Below are 20097 nucleotides of genomic sequence, written 5' to 3'. Positions count from 1 at the left end.
GCTTTATATTGGCAAAAACACTTCATATTAACTTTTAAGGATTTTGGTGGAGGGGTTGATTGAGCTTGTTTTGCTGCCACAAGACCAGGACACCTTACAGTTATTAAGTCGAGCATGAACTCTATATACCAAAGTATTCTGCAGTTAAATGTGAGGCCATCTGTCCAACAGCTAAATCTGGGCTGAAACTGGGTTATGCAACAGGGCAAGGATTACACGGCAGCAAATCTATACGAATTGGCTGGAAAAGAAAAGAATAAGACTGTTGCAATAGTCCACTTAAACTCCATCTCAATCTTATTAAAATACTGTGGTTGGATCTTTAGACAGCTGTGCATAAATGAGTGCCAGCCAATCTCAATGAATGCAAGAAATGTTGTAAAGAAGAGACAGATCCCCAACTTCTCAGTCTACATTTTGAATTATCCTTGAGCGAGATGCTGAACCCCATCTGTTCCCCACTTATAAATTGCTTCGGTTAAAATCATTACTTAAATCAATTCAATGATGATGTCATACAGACAATTATCACTTCAAGCTAATGCTGCTAAATGTTATTCCACAACCTACTGAATTGTTCGTAGTTTTTTTTTTACATATTGCCACTATAGTTTGTTTTGGTCTTTGTTAGCTAAATAAAATTTGGTGAATACAACGTCAGATTAACAGCACATATTGTGCAATGCTTTTAAGACCTGGTATGGACCAGATGACTATTTTTTTTATGTGCTGATACAAAAAAAAACCTCTGAATTAGAAAAAGATGATGACTGGGATGATAGCAAATGTCACTCTATAACCTGTATATGTATATCACTTCAGAGATATGCAAGTTATCCAAACCATTCATGTACATCTATTTGCTATATCCTGAATGGCAACACCCTAGAGGCAGGCAGCCTACTCTGCTCTGGACATACTGTGTCTTTCTTCCTATCCTCTTGAGATTTTCTACAGAGCTATTTTTCTGTGAAAACACAGATTTTTTTGCTGTTTTGGATGCTTTGCATCTGCTGTGATGCATAACCATGGCAAAAGGGAAGTCGTTTACTTCTTGCAGCAGCTAACTGAGCTTTTCATAGCCCAGGTAATAACTATAATAAGATCAAATCAATATGAGTTGAAGAGGAGACGTCAAGGATGAAGAGCATTGACAAATCTGAGCAAAAAGAAGAAGAAGTTTAAACAATTTATTCTCTTGATCATCACTGGGAGTTAAAACCGACTAGCTTACACCTCTGATGAACATCAGTATGGACATTTTTTTTTTCACAGAAACATGGTTGCGTGAACAGCTCTAACACCTCTCTATTCAGCTTTAAGACTTTATGGACAGACAGAGACTGCAGACAGAGTGGTAACGGTGAAGGAGGGACATTACCGTACTTGTTAAAAACCGATAGTGTGATCCTGGAGATGTCACTAAGAAGGTTCATCTCTGCACCCTAGATGTTGAATTGTTGGTTGTGAGTTTCTGTCTGTGTCGTCTACTGATGGAGTTCACCTGTGTTATCTGCCAATGCTGCATGTGCACTCATTAGCTAAGTTGTTGCCAAGCTACAAAAACAGTTCCTCAATCCACTGGTGGTGACCTCTGAAGATTTGTACTACACCTTCCTCTCTGCAAATACTTAAACGTTCTACATGTTTGTCAGCGGATTTTTATTTTATTTTATTTATCTATAACGATAGCATTTATTTACTAATAACTTATATTGTAGCAATATGATGAATTATTATTCAATTTGATCTAATTTAATTGATTTGAATTTGAACCGTGAGTTGACAATAAGCTAGATAATTTTTCTCTTAACTGCAAAAAGAATAATTTTGATTGGTTAGAACACTACACCTAAATTATCTTGAGTCCAGAGAAGGCGATTTCTGGATTTTATTCGTTACTGGATCCTTTTGGAACGTTTGTGTGGTTTTTCCCCTCGCATTGCATCTTTGGATGCAGCAATAAGCTGTGTTCATTGTTAGTTGTTTCCAGAAGTGTCTCTGAGGCCATGCTGCGATTTTCACCGCAAAGTCGTGCCTGTTTTTAATGCAATGCCTTCTGAGGGTCTATGGATCGCATCCATTCATATTGGTTCTAAGCCTTGCATAGAGAGAATTCTCTGGCTTCCCTGAATTATTGATGGCACAATATATTATTTTTCTTTTGCAATTCTGTTTTAGGGGAGCGTTTTCATAAACTGCTGAATCATGTACTCTTCCCAATCTTTGTTACGTTTGTATACATTCATTATCACTTGGCAGTTGCCAGTAAGCCTGATTAGTTGCATTTGATCATTTATTCTTTTGCACTGCATGACTTTTTTTTATTTCCACTCTTTTGTCACCTGTCTTAACTCTTCTTTAAAATTGTTAGTGTTATCAAATTCAAAATCAGAGCCTATTTTTCCAAACGGTTTTAAGTTTCAACACTTGTTAACTTGTCTTTGTACTACAGTCAATTAAATATAGGGTTTTAAATAGTTTGCAAATCATTGCAGTCCTTTTTTCACATTTTGTCTAGCATTCAAACTTTTGTTTGAAAAGAGCTTTTAAGTTTGATTGTTACACCATCAAGTTCTGTTTTCTCAAGAATGACTAAACATTAACAAGGAAAGAGGTCATGTCACAAGGGATCACAAAGCTTTATTTGTAATCTCAACATATTTTATGTTATTTATGAGATCTGTAAAATGGCCAGAACAAAACAATACTACAGTATTGTTACTTTATCAAGCCAGTGATGTTATATAAGCCTCTGTGCGTTCTCAACAACTCCAAGATGAAGCCTTAACCCTGAAAAAGGTTACGGTATCCTGATATCAATGTTTTACAGTGTTATCACAGGACACAGTTCATAGAAGCACTTGGGACCATGAATCCCTGCTGTACCCCAGTGATGAGTGCTCAGAGGCGGCCTCCATTGGTGACAGCCAGCAGATCTTCATCAGCCTCCAATGAGGTCACGAAAGCCCTGCAAAGCATTTTACGGATTGTAATTAGTGCACTCTGAGGCAGTTTCAGCTCAGTGATTGAACAAGAGGACCCAGGAGACTAGTGATCGGGTGGCTTCTCTTGGCAACGTTTCTGAGGAGCTTGAAAGCAAACATGAAATAAAACCACTGTCACACTGAGAAGCCAATGATTGTAACTTTTCTGATATTGATGGTTTTGTAAGGTTTGACAGTTGCTAGTTGGTGGGCATGATTATACGATGACACTAGCAACTTTCCCCTTTGATTAACATTTTTTTTCTCAAGCAATTCTCTTTGTCCTTCCGTACAGTGGTCATGGATGAACACATGAAAAACCCTCTATTCAGTCTGCCATGGTGCACTGCACAGCAAACCTGTAATGGTGACAAATGGCAACTCTTTTCACAGCAGCACTTTTAGCACAACAGTATCTTCAAGTGAGAGGGTCATCACTCATGAGAAGATCACTCTTCATGTCAGCACGTTTTGTTCTTCATGTCATAGTTCTTCTTTTTTTTCATTGTATTTATAAAAGGTATTAGCTTTTGTGGGAACTTATTGCGTCATGAGTAAAGCTGTGTCCAGTCCTCTACCCTGCATCGTTGCCCCCAGCACACACACACAACAGTTCATGTTGGTCATTTGCATGTTGAAATCAGCATGGTTTATTTGGTCTACTCAACCTTGTACAGAGTTGCCAATCAGAACATCAGCCCGCCTGCTAAGTTTTTGCTCATTTACTCCGAGTATAATGATGGTTTACAGAATTAAAGTTTTAAGTTTCACTCTTTTGTTTTGATTTCTAACCGCTGGCTGGCTTTTCTTTTAACATTGCACAGAATTCATTTCCGAAACGCTCAAACTTCTTCCCCTCGTCTGATGAAAGCACACCAGATATGAGACAGAGCAGGAAGCAGGCTTTTTTCTCAGTAGCCGTGTTGACAACAGTCAAATGTGACCTCTTCAAGACAAGGTACATGTTCCTCAGGGGAGGGAGAGGCGAATTAAGAACAGTGCTGAAAGGAAACATGTCAGACCGGTGTCAGCCACCTCCCATACCTTGATATGTGTTCTTCCTTTTGCACGCGCAAATTTCTCCTCCGGTTATTTCCAACAATGGACTTCAGAAAGACAAATGCACATAAACGTTTTGAGCAGCTGCATGGAGATAGGGCTGATTCAAATGGGTAGTGAAACCTCTTTGTTTTTCAGCATGTATGAAGACATCTTTTTCAATGAGCATGTTTCACTGCAGCCATATGATGAAGTCTTGCCATAAGCAGCCTCCTAATTGTGCTGTCTGTTCAATCTCACTCTTGTCAAGTCTCCAAAAGCGGCAAACAATATCTCTAATCTACTATGAGCTTGAGCTGTATCCTCCGACTCAGCTGTTGGTCTTTCAAGATGCAGATTGTGTTTCATTTTTGACCTTGTCTGAAAATAAAAGCTGAAACACCTTTGATGTTCAGCCACTCAAAATGTGTTCAGTGAACAAATATGTGCAGAACCCTGACATTCTTTCATATGTTACAGCAAGTACGTAAGTGTGGATATCATGAACTTATATTAGGATCATCCTGCATATCTTTTTGTATTTCATGCTGTTATTTTCTGGGATTAATATTTTGTATTTACTCAGTTTTGCATTTTAAGGCCCAGAAAAAATATTTTATTTGAATTTATAGTACAAGAAGTCATTTACTCATGCTTTGTGTATCTAACCTGAGTACTTTCGGTGGCTGTTAAAAAATGTTTGATTATTTTTTTCATCCTATGATGCGTCTTCCTTTTATAATTTGTACGTATTTATTTCATCGAAACATACAATACACTATATTTTTTATTATGACATTGCCTTGCTTTACTGTTGGAGCAAGCCACTCTTTGGTCAATATGGACATCAGCTGAAATTGTCATACTTTTGCTTATACTTTTTATATTTTACTATACAGGTAAAAATAAGGTTATTGGTCCCACAAGGGGGAGTTCCAAAAAATGGGGTAATTAAGTATTACTGATCAAGAAGCGTTAAAAGGTTTGGGCAGATTATGTTTAAACATCTGTATACTACTTTCAAAAACCTACAGTGCTATAGATATCAATATAGATGCTGCAACAGTGTGTTCTTTTTTTTTTTTATCAATAAATGGAACAGGCTATGATAGATTGACCTTTGATAACCCATCATTTACGTGTTTGTGCTCGTAGTGCAAGACCATAATCATTTGTTATATTATTTTTTGCCAAATGCGATTTTAAAACAACAATCTTAGAGCCCAGATTGATTGTACTGGCCTAATGACTATGCCTCTGGGGCGCTGTTATTGGCCCAATATTTCTGGGCTTACAGTGTGGCCAGTGGCCATCCAAATAATGTATTACATCTGGGTAATCTGTATGCAAATCATTGTTAGATAGGAGATAAGTTTTCAAGCGCTATAGCCGCTGGTTTTGAGATTGTATTTCAGCAAAAACGGCCTGTTTCATTTGCTCTCCATAAGACGGTTAATGTGGATGCAGTCCAAGTCCGCTCAAAAGTGCCTGGTCAATGCTACTCTGACTGCAAAGACAACTGGAAAGCTCCCGGTAACAGAAGTGTTATTTCTATACGATTAGGGTAACATAAGCTGCTGGAAGCACTCATTGCCTGCTTTTTTTTTTCCTCAGATACAAATCAATAATAACGTTTGTACATCTATGTTTTCTTTAGAAATGTAAACAAAAACATAAAAAAACACCTTTTAGGAAAGAAAGTATTTAAGAACTCTACCGTGGCTCTGACATGGTGCTCCCCATGAAACAATATAGAAAGAAAAAAAAAACTTTGGCTGACTCTTGAAATAGACCATAGACTAGTATTTAAAAACAGTTACTAGTGTTAGCTTACAAGACAAAGTACAGCATTTGGTTATAACTCTTTGCATATCTGTTTTTACAGGCTTAAAGGAGGACGTGACAGCCAAGTCCAAGACGGTTTTCAGGAGCCCAACTGTGGCAAGTCAGAACCCTGAGACAGAACTGATACTGGATGGAGACGATGATAACGTCAGCCTGCTGCATGAGAAGGAGATGGACAACCTGGGTGGTATGTCGGCACACCAACATTTCCATCAACCACCATTCAACTTCACCACCAAACTTTGACTTATTTTATCTGTTTGATTCTTAATATTTTTTAACCCATCCCCAAAAAAGTGTTATATACAACACAGTTAATTGTGAAACTTGCTGCCAATGTGCATTTTGTCCTTCATACATAATTTATCACACTCCGACTGTGAGCCAACTTTGATCTGATTTTAAAGTTACTGCCAGGACTTTAAATTGCAATTTATTTGATTTTGAGTTTGGTTTTTAGTTTCATTGATCATCCTTGATGCTGAAGCGCATTTAAGTTAAATCCTCCCTTAATACCTCATGCATAAAGCTGGTGGCACACACATATAGTCTTGTGTTCATGTCTTTATGTCTGAATGTGAGAAGCGTATTCCCTTATTATTTTGATCTCCAAAAACATTGTCTGTTTTCCTGTGACAAAAATAGAAAAAACAGAATTATTAGTGTAATTTTTTTCTGCTTGTGTTTTTTTTTTCAACAGTTATCATCACTAGATATTATTTTATTTTTTCACAATTACATATCGCTAAACACATGAATGTGCAAACTGTGATGGAAAACATATGATAAAAGGCAGTTTGAAAATCTGCATTGCTCACTTAAAATCTCTTCTTTATTGTCTTATAGTGCCCACTTATCATGGCTTAGTATGTGAAGCTCAGACTGATCCAGGGCACTGCAGAGCAGTGAAATCCCCTTTAAGATCCCACAGATTGAAGCTTGGAGGAGGAGACTAACCCTCCTTTTTGTCCCAGGGCCAGCAGGCAGCCAAACGCTCCATGTCTGTCAGATGAACCCTTCACTGGCCAATGTAAAGAGCAGCGCAGGGGCTCATTTACAAACAGAGGGTTTTCTCCTGAGAAACTAATAATGACCATGAACAAACCAGAAATGCTGAGCTTGATATTTGCTATATATTTATGATGTGTGAACTGAGCCGAACTTTGAAGGTGGACACTGAAAAGTAAATGTGGGGATTTATTTGTTCATGTGAAATGAAAGTTGAGTTCACGTTTTTGCCAATAGGGGAGCTGCCTCACACTGTAGCAATCAGGTTGTGTTTTTAGCAGGATGCACTGGCTGTGTTTGTTCTGTATATAATCTCAGGCATGAACAACCTCAATGAGAGATCTGAGACTAGATCCTTGTCAAAAACAGTGCTCCTCCAGCCAGCCGCTGGGTCAGTGCCTGCTGCTGCCAAAGGGGTGGCGCCTACACTCATGGGCTTAGGCAGTTGTGGTTACTGAACCTATGATTAGTTTTGCTCCCCAACAAACACTGGAAATGATCTGTGCTTGTGCTGGCATTAAATTAACTTTTTTGTATGCACATATTGTAATCAAAATTGGGTAAAATAGAAACGCATGTGAGAAGAAAGAATAGAAGAGTCTGAGTCTTACAGAGAATTTCTCATGTTAAGGAGTAGTTTGTATGCAAGCCAGCATACCGGAAACATGTTAGTACACCCCAAAGTGTGGCTTTGTAGCCACAACCATTTTGTTTTGCTTTAATTTAGCCTTTTTGCATCCATTTTAAGTCCCTGTTCAGAATACTGTTTCCTTGAGTGGTGACATGTTTATAAAAGGGTAAAACCAACATAACATTTCTGAATGTGTACCTCTGAGGATATGAAAGAAAGATGAGAGCTGTTATTCTGTTTTGGGGTGCTCGATTCATGTTTTCTATTCAGACGTCTACAGATAATTTCCTTCTTCAAATATATGTATACCTAAATCACCATATTAGTAGATAATACTGCTTGGGTATGTAAGTGACCCATATCTTATAATGTAAAATATAAAAGCAATAATCAAGCACCGCAGTCTAGAAGATATATTGTGGATGTTAAACGCACCCTCTTAGCAGTTCTTCCAAACTCCCTCCTCACAGAAATTAGGCTTTCATCACCTTATTAAACTGGACTGTCATTTGAGAAATATTTGCATTTTCATTAAAAGATACACCCAACAGCGGGGTATTCAACACTTTATCCTGTGTGCCCCTCTCATCCTGTGTAACTTGCCCTTAATTTCATTATTCTCATGTAAACATTTTAATGCCATATAGCCTAATTATGGAAGGATCCCTGAGGGGATTACTCCCTAATCCTCTTCCTGCCCATGTGCAATGGCTGCTTAATGCTTCAGGCAGTATGTGTATTTTGCTTGGTGTAGTCTTACAGGGACAAAATGTAATACTCCTCGAAGTATTATTTTCAGTAGATGGATTGGATTAATTTATAGTTTAGACATTTTATGGAGACAATCCACTTTTATTGTAGCTCATACTGTGCATAGCAAAAAATAAAACAGTGAAAAAATAAGAACAGATATGTGATATGTTTGATTATTGTTGTTGTGATTATGAATACTATTACTGCAATTCAGTACGTATTTGTCTCTGCTATCAACACAGTGAACGTTATCGGAAATGCAGAAAACCAGGCTGAGGTTGGTGTTACTTTTAACAAGCTTGCAAGCAACGTGTAGTATCTGGGTTGATAGCATCAGCAGATAGGATCATCGTTAATGGACCCGAGCAACGCGGAGGAGAGGGGGGGGATCAAGGGAGGATGGTTTAACTGTGCAGCCTGCAAGAGCGATGAAGGGGCGCTCTGGGAGTTCAGACCGAAATCCACTTGTACTCCTGTAACACTATCGGCCATAATTGGCTGAGGAACGCAGATTAAGATTGATGAGACATTAAAGTGGCTCTTTGGAGTTTAAAAGATCGATAAATATACCGATTTTGGTGCTTTCGTTTGAGAGCAGACAAATCACTGTAACGGTGCTCCACGGCGATACTGATCTGAGAACAAGGAGGATGAAAAGGATGAGAAGAAGCGAGGATACGTAAATAAATTTGCAATCACGATCAGCTGACCGGGCTCCAACCTAATGGATGCCTGTTAGCACTTGAAAACAAGCGTTATAAGTGAAAGCTGCCAACAGAAAGACCATACTTTTTGTGATTTCTGTCTTATTTCCTTAAAATCAATTAATTCAATTCTGGCCATGCAGTGTAACGCACTCGTGAGTAACAATTTTGCAAATTAATATTTTAAACCTTTAAAGTCAAAATATGTTCATTTGAAAATATGAAGAAGACAGGATTAAAGATAGTGGTGATTGGAGCGGCTCGTGAAACATTTCTTCATCAGCCTATCACTGGTTTCCATGCCATTTTCATTTTTCCAATACCGATTGTGCCTCCGCAACCTCGATAATTTCCACCGTGATCTGCGCCTATCCTGGACGGTATAAGAAAAAAGTGTTTGCGCGTAAGGCTTCAACATTAGATTCCAAGAGTTTCAAGTTTTTAAAATTTTTTTGTCATGATGCATTTTGACTAAGCTGCAATAACTACTCTAAAAATCTCTGTGTTTTTAACATTGAATTCGCACTAAACTGTGGGTGAGTGAATATTCTTGACTGCCTGCACTAACCACAGTTCTCGCCTTCTTCAGTTACAGAATCAACTTCCGCCTCGTTTTATTTAACATAAAATACCAAAAGCGTCTTTTCTGCATGATATCAACACAACATGTGGCTGCCCCCTGTACATTCTGCAGGCCCAGTGGTCCTGAGCAGCTCGGCCCAGCTTGTTGCCCCTGTCCTGGTCGCGCGGGGAACTCTGTCCATCACCACCTCTGAAATCTACTTTGAGGTGGATGAGGATGACCCTGCCTTCAAAAGGGCCAACTCAAAGGTAAGTAAGTTGCAAGCAACTATGCAGCGCGGTTTAGAACTGTTTCTGACATGTTTAACAGTTTTCTCTCTCTCTCTCTTTCTCTCGCTCTCTTTTTTTCTCAACTGTCCCACCACCGTTAATGATATGCTATATTTTAGATAAACTAGTGTTCTTACATAAAGAAAGTAGGCTGATGGGTTTCCAAAGAACATTCATGAGCATTTGAGTGTGTGTGTGTGTGTGTGGGTGGGTGTCTATGTGAGAGAGAGTCTGTGTGAGTTATTTAAAATTTTTGGAAAATCATCATTTCCACTGGGAGCTGTTCTTCCTGTAGGCCCGGCCATCAAAGTGTTTTGACAGTTGATTTAGCAAATTGTGCCAAGTAAACTCTTCATCCTTCTAATTTTAAACTAATTAGTAAGTTGTTCAGAGGATTTTAATTTAAGAAAAAACCCCAAATCTGTTTAAAACGTTGTTGAGTTTTTTTGAAGGTGTCAAATGTAGAAAACCTCAAAGTTTTCATTATTATCACACTATTATTGCGTTGCATTAAGCCTATTTTTGTATTATCAGGTGCATATTTAATAAAATCATAATGGGACACAAGTATAAAACAGCTCGTTTTATTAACTCTTTAAATTAGACCAAAGACAGAAATAAAAAAAAATCAGATCACAGATGTTTATAATCCAGTGTATCTCAAGTGCATTTTTACCCAATTAAACTGTAATATATATATATATATACTATATATATAGTTTATCATTTTCTTCTTTTTTTAAAATCACGTAGGCCTAAGCATGGTTAAGAAAAACAACAACTCAAATAGTTTGAGTAATTTAAATAATAATTCAAGTAAACTGGTGGAATGTTTTCAATGTAACAAATGTCATACGCCTACCATCAAAATGTAAACTTTAAGAAAATATAAAAATGTCCATTGAAACAGGTGAATCAGACTACCACTGATGCAAGTATAAATTAACAACGTTTCTACCGGATAAAAAAGAAAAGATTCAGAGGGAGATTTAAACAGGTGGATCCTATTTACGTGTCACAGAACAACATTCACAATTTCAGACCACTTGAATCACAATCTATGAATGTATTTACAGTATAAAATGTACAGATATGGGTTTTTATTTTTCCAAGATTGTTACGGTGCTTTTTCTTTCTTTCTTTCTTTCTTCTGAAGCATTTAGTCGACACGGAGAAAAAGAAAACCACTGTTGGGGTGGCATTCTGGATTAATTGTTGCCAATGATTTAAACTTGCTTCTAAATAACATATTAACACCACCGAAAGGTGCACGGGGATAACTGTAAATTAAACTGTTGTGAAAATCATCTTGAAACAGGCTAGGCCAAAACATATTCAACAACAGAGGACAGTCACATTTCACAAGACTTCGCAAATTGGTTGGCGTTATTTTCTCTGTCCATTTCTAAGCCTGTTAGGCCTCTTTAACACATTTTTAAGACGATGTGAACCAATATTTTCTTTTTTTTTGTTACCTCAGAGTTTCTCCAAGCTTTTGGGGTTGGTCAGTATTTCTCTTGCCAGTCGCCAAGTCTGTTTGGCTGCGTTTTCTAGAGCAGAGTGAGGTTTTCCTTGAAACAGGTCTAAATTAGGCAGGAAATAATGCGGGCACCTTCTGCACTGCAAACACGAAATAAGCTGCAATAGTATCCCGTTCAGGCGGTCGCCGAGGCAGTTCTCATCCCAGTCCGACTCCCTGGGATGTTTCTCACACTCGTAGGAAACCAAAGTTTTCATGTGGTAGTTGTTCAGGGGTTGTCCAGGCAGTTCGAGGTGCCGGTCTCGTAACGCTTTGAGGACTGACAAGCATTTCTTCCTGCACCCGCCCAGGAGGAGCCGGTTCTCGGCCTCGGCAAACTGCAAGACCCAGGCATCGCTCTCTGCTGAGCTCTGCTTGCCGTTCAGGGAGTAGCACTCTTTGGATAAAAGATTGAAACCCTCCGCTTTGACTTCTGCCACTCTGTTCGGTCCCGGCCAGGGGATGTGAGGCAGAGGCCAGTGCGCAGCGCTTCGTGGCCAAATGCCAGTGCACTTGAAAGCCGGCGTGATTTGCACCACATATCTGTCTCTAATACGCAACTTCACCTCACTTGTGTCAGCGACCATTTTGACAACATCTCTGTAGCTGCATTTATCTACTGCCTGCGCCACCAGTGTCTGAAATCTCGACCGGATCTTGCGCGCTGAGAGGTAACCGGAGGCTGTGATGAATTCTACCCAGAGTGACATGCTTCTTTTGCGGCCATCGCTGAGCTTGAGGACGGCGCAGCCTGGAAGAGAGCCGTCATCTACAAAGTTGAATACTCCCATCTGATTCAGATAGAGTACGACCTCGAACTCGGTGGGTGAAATGACCTCCAGTCCCTCGAAACGATTATCCATCTCGCTGAGCGAGCTGATAAAACGAGGCTCCTGCACCTCCACTTCCTTTAGGACATCCGAAACCACCTTGCACACCTCCCGAATGGTCTTGGAGATGGCTGCCTTTCGAGACTGACATTTCTCGTTGTAATATTTGTTGAGGTGATACACCAACTTTGCCTGCGCGGCTATCATATTAGGGCAGAGATCCGGGTTATACACCGGAGTCTCGCAATAAGCCGAGGGATCCAACGCGGCTGTTTGTACGGGAGCCAATTTTAGATAAGAAGGGAAGCTATCTAAATAGAAAAAAGTCCACTTAGAAAGTGACTATGTGCTCAGAGCACATGCGTAACAATCATAACATTCACAGCTGTAAACTGCATCGAAGTGCTCAGAGCAAGTCCTCGAAATGATCCCAATGGCGTGATTAAAAGTCCATTTGCACCTCGTTCAATAGCCAGGAAAATGCCCTTTTCGCTCTCTGATCGCTGTGCCAGTTAGGTGTCCGCGTAATTGCGCAGAGTAGAGTGTGTTCTCCTGACGCAGACGCCCGGTGTTGCTGTGTTTTACAACACAGAGACACACACACTCTTTATTATAAGGGAGGAGTTGAAACCAAGATGTCCAATCGCTGTCCAATGCGTCACCGCAGTTTATTGAAAACAAATTCATCCCCTGGTGTTATATACAAGTAAAAAGTACAGGTACTGGTAGTATATCGAGGAGCGGAAGTACACCTACGCGGACTGAAGGAAAATAATTCTGCTCTCTTCTTTTCTTTTCATTTCTTTTCATTTCTGTGGGACTTCATCCTCCGCTTTTTAGTCCGCTACGTTGTATGCATTGTATGTGAAACAGTAGGTTGTTTTAGAATTATTTAGTGTTTGTGTATTCGGATGGGATATTATTTAAATATGTATTTAAACTTACGGTGTATTTATTCTATTTTAAGATTCCACACAAAACACGTCAAATAAATTGTAATTAGACTGAAACTATTGTGGGAATGTTTGGTAAAACATAGCCTATTTGATATTGTTCATGTGTTGCATGTTTAATTTTTCGAGGCATATATAGAGAAAATAACGACCCCATAGCATACAAACTCTCGGGTTAAGTTAAAATTGCCGAACATATTGTTGACGTCTCGGGTTTATTTTTGAAAGGCTAAAAAGTGCAATATGGTGCTTTAGGCCTATTTAAAGGCTGTACAACACTGCGATCATAATTGATTAGCATGCCTGTTGTTATGATACACTATATCTTCAAGGTGTGTGTTTTAATATAATTATTAAGAGGTAATGCTTACTTGTTTTGCCTTTTTTCCCCTTTTGTGTTCAGTTAACAACATTTCCACATGACAGCATTTTAATATTTTTTTTACTGTAATAGCATCTACTTATGACAGTTAATCTGCCTATGTCTTCCTTTAGGACTTTGTACATAGAAAAGTAAATTGTCATTTTAACTTAATTATTCGTTTTTTCTGTTTTTTGTTTTTTTTTCTAGAAAGCTGATAATAGTCTGTAGTGTTATTGTGTTGTAATATAGCCATTTCTGAAAAATATTCATTTCTGACATCAGTTATCAAAATGGATTATTTGAATAAAAACCTTTTGGCATTCTGCAATTTGTCATTGATAGAGCTTAATACACCTTTTTATATATAAAAAGGCAGTATAAGCAATAACAACAAAAATAAAAGTAAGATGAATTAAATTAAATCACCTGTTAGACAATTTTGGAGAAAAAGAAACAAGAAACCTGAAGAAAAATAAAGAAGTTGGAACAATTCAGAATGACATTGTTGGCCATTTAATCCAAAGCATTATGATTCACAATAAAGAGGTATTGTATCTGCACTTGCACCAAACCTTCTCTGACTCTCATCATTGCACTGGCACTCAATCTCACAAGCTATCGTACATGCTTTGAAGAGGACTTCAAAACAATGATGCTACACGGATCAGATGAGGAACGCAAAGGCATTTACACTCATCCCTGCCCCAAGTCAGAGCAGCATACAACCAGACATTATGAGGGCAAACTACTGCATCTAAGCTCAAGCTCTGACTACATGGATGCGGCTGAGCAGGGGGCGGTATGTGAGGGAAGGACCTTGATAGATAGGTGACTCCCATTATCATCGCAGCCTGTCATGACAACAGTGCCAATGGCTGCTTGGCAAGTCTTTGTGATAAAGTTACATTGTTACCAGGCAGAAATGGCAGATTTGAAGTATGAAATCCAACTGTGGGAAATAGAGCAAGTTTATATGAAGGTTTATTTTATAACTGAATAATACACACTATAATGCATTTTTATTCATACTGAATCACATTTAAGTCAGTTTAAATGTATCAACCACATTTTAATGTTATTGACATATATGGGGGACATATATTGAGGATATGGAGGACATGTTTTCATGTGGCGAGAAGTAGCTGAAAACCTCTTTCACTCTCAGTCTTTGATAGTCTTTTCTTTCACTCTCTCCCACTGTCTGTAGCTCAGCAGGTACTTGGCTTTTATTGAAACCAGACTAGCTTCTCTTTCCAGACAATCATGCTCCAAGTCAGATGCCTCAGAGTCCAGTTGCACCTCTTGAGTTTGTACTCTTTTGCCTTTAACCATCCCTATGCGTGATAGAAGGTGGGATTTTCATTGAGATTATCACCTCTTAATCTAAAGCATGTGGTTGCTGAGATCCCACAGTAACTCAACCTGCTTCACAGTCCCATGACTCCAGCAGTTGTCAAGTCTAGCCTAAGATGATCCAGTTTTCTTTTTCATATCCTTACCATGACAACATTGAAATCTTTGTTGATCCATGTACCATACTGCTAGGCTATTGGAGGCCCTCAAGTATGATGTATGGGATTGTGATTCCAGCACATGCCTATTTCAGACCCAGCAAATGCATGCCTGATTGCGTAAATCAACACAATGACTTCTACTTCCCCTAATTTTGCATGAGCATGTGACTCTGTTTTGAAGGCCTCTTTGTTTCCGAAGCATTCCTCTACACTTATTCATTTTTTTCTCCTCCATTTTTCATTTTGCTTTCTTTCAACAAGAATGAGAATTCTGTGAACATGAATATGTAGAAGTTCAGTGGTACTTCTTTGATGGTACAATTGCCTTTTGATTCTGATGTTTTGCATCTTGAAATTATGTCCTACTATCTGTATCCATAGTTATGAAGAATATGCAAGAATCTAAAAAAACAACAACAAACTCATACTGTTTAATGATGGTATTAACTAGCTCATTTCACCAACATGGCTCTGTGGCTCTGACTTTAACCACAATGTATAAACCATATCATTTTTGGAGTAATGTATAGTTTCAGTTTCCTCAGTGACCTCATAACTCATTAAGAAAGTCAATTATGTTATGCAGCAGTAACATTTGGACGATTTTTAAGCTGGATCAAGTCATTTGTGGACAGCAATCCTATAACTGACAGTGTGATTACAGTGGTTGTTTGATTATTTTATTAATCCTATTACACAAGAACAAATAAGGTCAGCCATATGCTTTTTCATTAAATTTCCGGGGATATTTAGTAATGATAAAAGAGACTCAAGCCATTTAAGGGGACTTTATCTGCTCCCAAGTTAATGTGCAGATTAGTTCAAGCAGACTTAATAGGATGACATTTGTCTGTATGAATCAGATTAAAAACAGTAACATATCAGAGATGTGATATCACTGGCTCTCACACTGAGAAATAAAATACTCATGGGATAACCACTCACTTTGACACATTTTCTGTAATTTTGTTTGCCATTAAATGAAATTGTCATTGAGATTTTTAATAATGAAGCATTATTATTCCACGCAATATGGTGTCTCTGTAGGAGGCCGGTTAATTTCTGGGCCTAGAGCCTCACTGTGGACCCCCTTTGGATTGTGTCCATTCATTTATTTTATTCTCCCCTGTCTATTAGCAGCCTTTGGACAAGGCAGAAAGCTGGTACACATGGCTTCAGGGTCTGAGACCCTCTTCACCTAAATAGGCTGTCTTTACGATTGAGTGCATTTGTACGACAGAGAGAGATCACCAAATGTATTGGATTGATAGGATTTTTTGTTTGTTTTTAGCAAAGAGAGATAAAGAAAAGTGTACATTTTGAAACTTAATTGATTGTCTCACTTTCATTTGCCCCTTTACCCCTCCCCTCTGCAATATGGTACGCTTGTCAGCCTCTGTGATAAATTACATGCATGTATTTGCATGAATTTAGCATGAATGCAATTTAGTTCTGTTTGCCAAAGTAACAATTCAGAAAAAAATCTGGATGTTTTCACAAATAAAGAAACTAGAAGAAAAAAGAAAACACAAGCTTACATGGGAAACCGGGGCATCTTTTTCTTCACTTGTCAGGGTGAAGCAAAGGTGCTGCTGCAGTGCTTTCACTTATTGTACCAGCACATAGTTTAGCATTACCTTTTTATTTTTGAACAGAGGGTGTTTTGGGGACTCGAACATTATTGTGGTTGTTTTATTATATCATATTCATTAATATGTGTATATGTATTTTAAAAAACAAAGATTGGGTTTAATTATTCTGAAAAACAAAAATCACAATTTTGTTAAAATGCTGTCATTTACATGTTTATTTCAAATGTTTCTTTTGAACTTTTGTTGAATGTTATTGGTTTTCATTGATTTTGCTATTTATTTTCACCTTCTCTCTCTGAGAGGCAACTTTTCAGAAAGAGTCAATGTGATTAATCTTAATCTTTGCAAGATGTCTACCATCTGAAAGTGGGCGCTATAATCATCTGCCCACTGACCCCTCGATGCTTATATACAGTCCTCTCCATTGCCCTTGTTTCTGATAAATGTTTTACAATCTCAGACACTTGTCATGTGATCCAGGAGTAGGAGTACATTGAAGTAACAAAGTAAATAGATAAATTAAGGGCATATTGTTGGTTTGGGATTGTTGGTAATCAGATGCTGTTGGGAAGGCCTGTGATGAAATTAGGTGTTGTTGCCTAAATAAGGGATGAAGGGTTCATAATTGCCAGTCTTAGAGATCTGAGGTGCGGGGTGCCAACTGTCAGAGCAGGGCTAATGATGACAAATGTCTCTCCATGCAGATTGCTGCAGCAGCGCGAGGGTGCAGCTGAGATGGGAGAAGAAAAGAAAAATGCAGTGGGCTTAACAAGAGAAAGCTTGTGTGCACATATTTAATGACCTACATGGAAAATAACCCCCTTAACTGATGGGCTGCCTTTGAAAGTACAAAAGCTTGATGCTGTTTAAAGCTACCTCTACTGATATTAATAGCTTAAAGTCTCTGACTATGGAGAATCATTGCTCCTTTAACCGAGAGAGTGAACAACACACAGAAACTCCAATTAGTATAAATTTGCTCACAAGCTTTTCAAGATGATTTATCAATAAAAATGTGTCAAGTTTGTTAAAAAGTTAACTCTATGTTTAGCCAAACAATCCATCAGCTCTAGAGGAGAGGTTATAAAAGCAAGGATCAGCATTTTCCTTAGCTTTGCTTTAGCTCATGATTTGGTCATTATTGTGCAATAAGGCAAAGTGTTGTAAAAAAAGTGGAATATCTTGTTACTTTGAGGCTTATATAGAACAAACTGTTCCTGGTTAACAGAGCTAAACTGTTGTTGGTTAACATTGCTTTATTATTATTTTTTTAACTGAGCTTGATTTTAACCACTTTTGTAGCAGAGAGCCATAAATCTGATTTCACTTACTGTGACGTAACGCTCATGCTAATAAAAGAGCAAACCCATAGTGCTGCATGGCCAGCTTTCCCCAATTTGTTGCATGAATGGCTTTTGAAAGGGGTCCCTCTTTGTACAAAGGGAGTCTCGTCTTTGTTTGGTTTCACCCCATCTGTGTCATCTGGTGGTCTGTGCAAGAGGGTGGTGTCTCAGGGTGCTCCCCAGCGGCGTTGCCAGTTGTTTTATGGACTCGCTGGAGTGGTGCAGGGAGTTCATAAGTTGGCGAGCCCATTGTGAGCTGAGCCCAGCTGACACGTGTGAATTGACTCCAGCATATTGACAGATCATTTCCATTAATGAATCGGAGGAGTCTGCCTTGTTTCACTCTGTGATTTATGCCCTTGCTTCATCATCCTCTGAGCATAGGGTTAACTAACAATCCCCTGAATGACTCAGCCACTAATTGCTTGAAGAGAGTTTGTCTTGTATAGTTGCTTCATGAGGTTTGATATAATTTCTGTGATATTTAAATATTTAAAATTATTATTGTCCCAAGTAGACAAATTGTTTCTGGGGATTTGACAATTGAACTACCTATATCATTTTGTATTCTACAGTTCCTAATTAAAGTCATCTTGGAATTTAATATATGGCTTTTATATATGATAAAATAGTATTTGTAGCAATAATTTTCAAATGCACTGTGACACAGTAAAACAACAAATCTACTGTCTACATTTAACTATATAATGAACTGTCAAATATTATCAAGCCTCCACAAAAAATAAGTTTACTTTTATTAAGCAGCTAGCAGTTTTATTCAGGGCTTGAGTCTGCTTTTACTTCATTTAATATTGAGCTTCTTTTGGTTTGTAACCACTAGTGTCTCATCAGCTCGGCCCTGATCTTCTCATGGCGACCATCCAGCTTGCTCAAAGCAACAGCCACACACTGCTGATATTGCTGGCCTCAGCTCGGCCTGTCACCCCCACCACTGCTGCCACATGGAAGGCACATTTGCTCGCCACCATTTTATGTTGCTGTCACCCTCCCTTGAAGAGCAAGGGGAAAAAGGGGTGGTGAAAAGGACAGAAGGGAAAGAGGGAGGCTCACCCTGAGCGGATGCTAGACAAAGATGGCAGCAGAGACATTTTGTCTACTTTCATTAGTTCTGGTGCTGGTGAGCTGTGCTGAATATTAGCCGGTTACTAGCAACGCCACATATTGTGGAGCACAGACTGGGAGAGCATGTCGCAATCAAATCTACCCCGCCTCATTTCCATCTTCCTCACCCTAAAAGTGGGCCATATGGGGCGGGATGACAATTTCTTATTTTATATGGTAATTAACATCCCTCAAACCTTGTTATGTTTTAGGTGTGACAAAGTTTATCACACAAATTTGCATATTTATTCCCTTAAAGGTAAGATATTTTAAGATCTGCTCTGACTACAAAGGTTTGTGTGTTGTATGTCATTGAGAAATAACTAAATAAACTGGCCTTCAGTTGTGTTCAATAGTTTGGTTGAGACAATGTCACAGTGAGCTAAACTAAATCAGTGCTGTCATTTCTCTGAGCATCTACTGTCTGGTATCTGTCAGATTAAATTGGGACCCTCCAAAAACCCATCAGATGGATCTTTGTGTGTGAGTGAGAGAGAGGTTTTGAAATTAGATCTGTGTGCTAATGCCTGTGAGTGAAGGACATTTTGGTTCGTGATATGTATTCACATGCATGTGATGAACTTGATTGTTTTCTGTTGTCTGTGATCACCATGACATTTCGAACCACTCCAAAACTCATTTTTGAAGTTCTGCCAAATCACAGATGCTTTATCTTTTGTTTACCTAAATAACAACATTCGCACAGTGAGTCCCAGATTGCTGCCCCAATGTGTGTGGAGATCTATTCCAACGTTGCTCTGTCCTGCTGAGCTTTCATCTGTTGGACTCATTATAGTTGTCATCTCACTGGGCTCTATTAGAGAAACTCAGGAGATGGGGTCCCTATAAAAGAGTCATGACGGATGAAGATGTGCTGATGTGTAGGTTCCTGCCTCCAGGCTTTCACCTGCTTAGGAACAAGCCCAAGGCAAAAAAAAAGGTCTCCCAGACCAGCCAGCGAAAGATTGAAGAGTGAGAGTCATGACTTTCTTCGTGGTACTTACAGTGAGCTGAGCCTGGAACTGATGGTGAGACAAAAAAG

The 20097-nt window shown here is 38.8% G+C and overlaps 2 protein-coding genes across 6 annotated transcripts in view; one reads left to right on the top strand and one right to left on the bottom strand.

The window, feature by feature from the left end:
* nbeab (neurobeachin b) overlaps window positions 1–20097 on the top strand; it is a 175863-nt gene that overhangs the window by 109337 nt on the left and 46429 nt on the right. For all 5 annotated transcript variants that reach the window (XM_072392132.1, XM_072392135.1, XM_072392134.1 and 2 more), the window contains 2 exons: window positions 5911–6057; window positions 9661–9797. In XM_072392132.1, the coding sequence (XP_072248233.1) occupies window positions 5911–6057; window positions 9661–9797 (284 nt within the window). The remainder of the gene's footprint in view (window positions 1–5910; window positions 6058–9660; window positions 9798–20097) is intronic.
* mab21l1 (mab-21-like 1) lies at window positions 11275–12763 on the bottom strand. The gene has a single exon (XM_072392130.1). The coding sequence runs from the start codon at window positions 12372–12374 to the stop codon at window positions 11295–11297; it is 1080 nt and encodes a 359-aa protein (XP_072248231.1). The 5' UTR covers window positions 12375–12763; the 3' UTR covers window positions 11275–11294.

The sequence above is a fragment of the Leuresthes tenuis genome, unplaced genomic scaffold (assembly GCF_036924035.1).
Source record: "Leuresthes tenuis unplaced genomic scaffold, fLeuTen1.0.hap1 SCAF_9, whole genome shotgun sequence".
Classification (NCBI taxonomy): domain Eukaryota; kingdom Metazoa; phylum Chordata; class Actinopteri; order Atheriniformes; family Atherinopsidae; genus Leuresthes; species Leuresthes tenuis.
This window is presented reverse-complemented; position numbering and strand designations above follow the sequence as displayed.

Coding starts and splice junctions, on each gene's coding strand:
- mab21l1 (XM_072392130.1), bottom strand. CDS start 12,374: ATGATAGCCGCGCAGGCAAAGTTGGTGTATCACCTCAACAAATATTAC.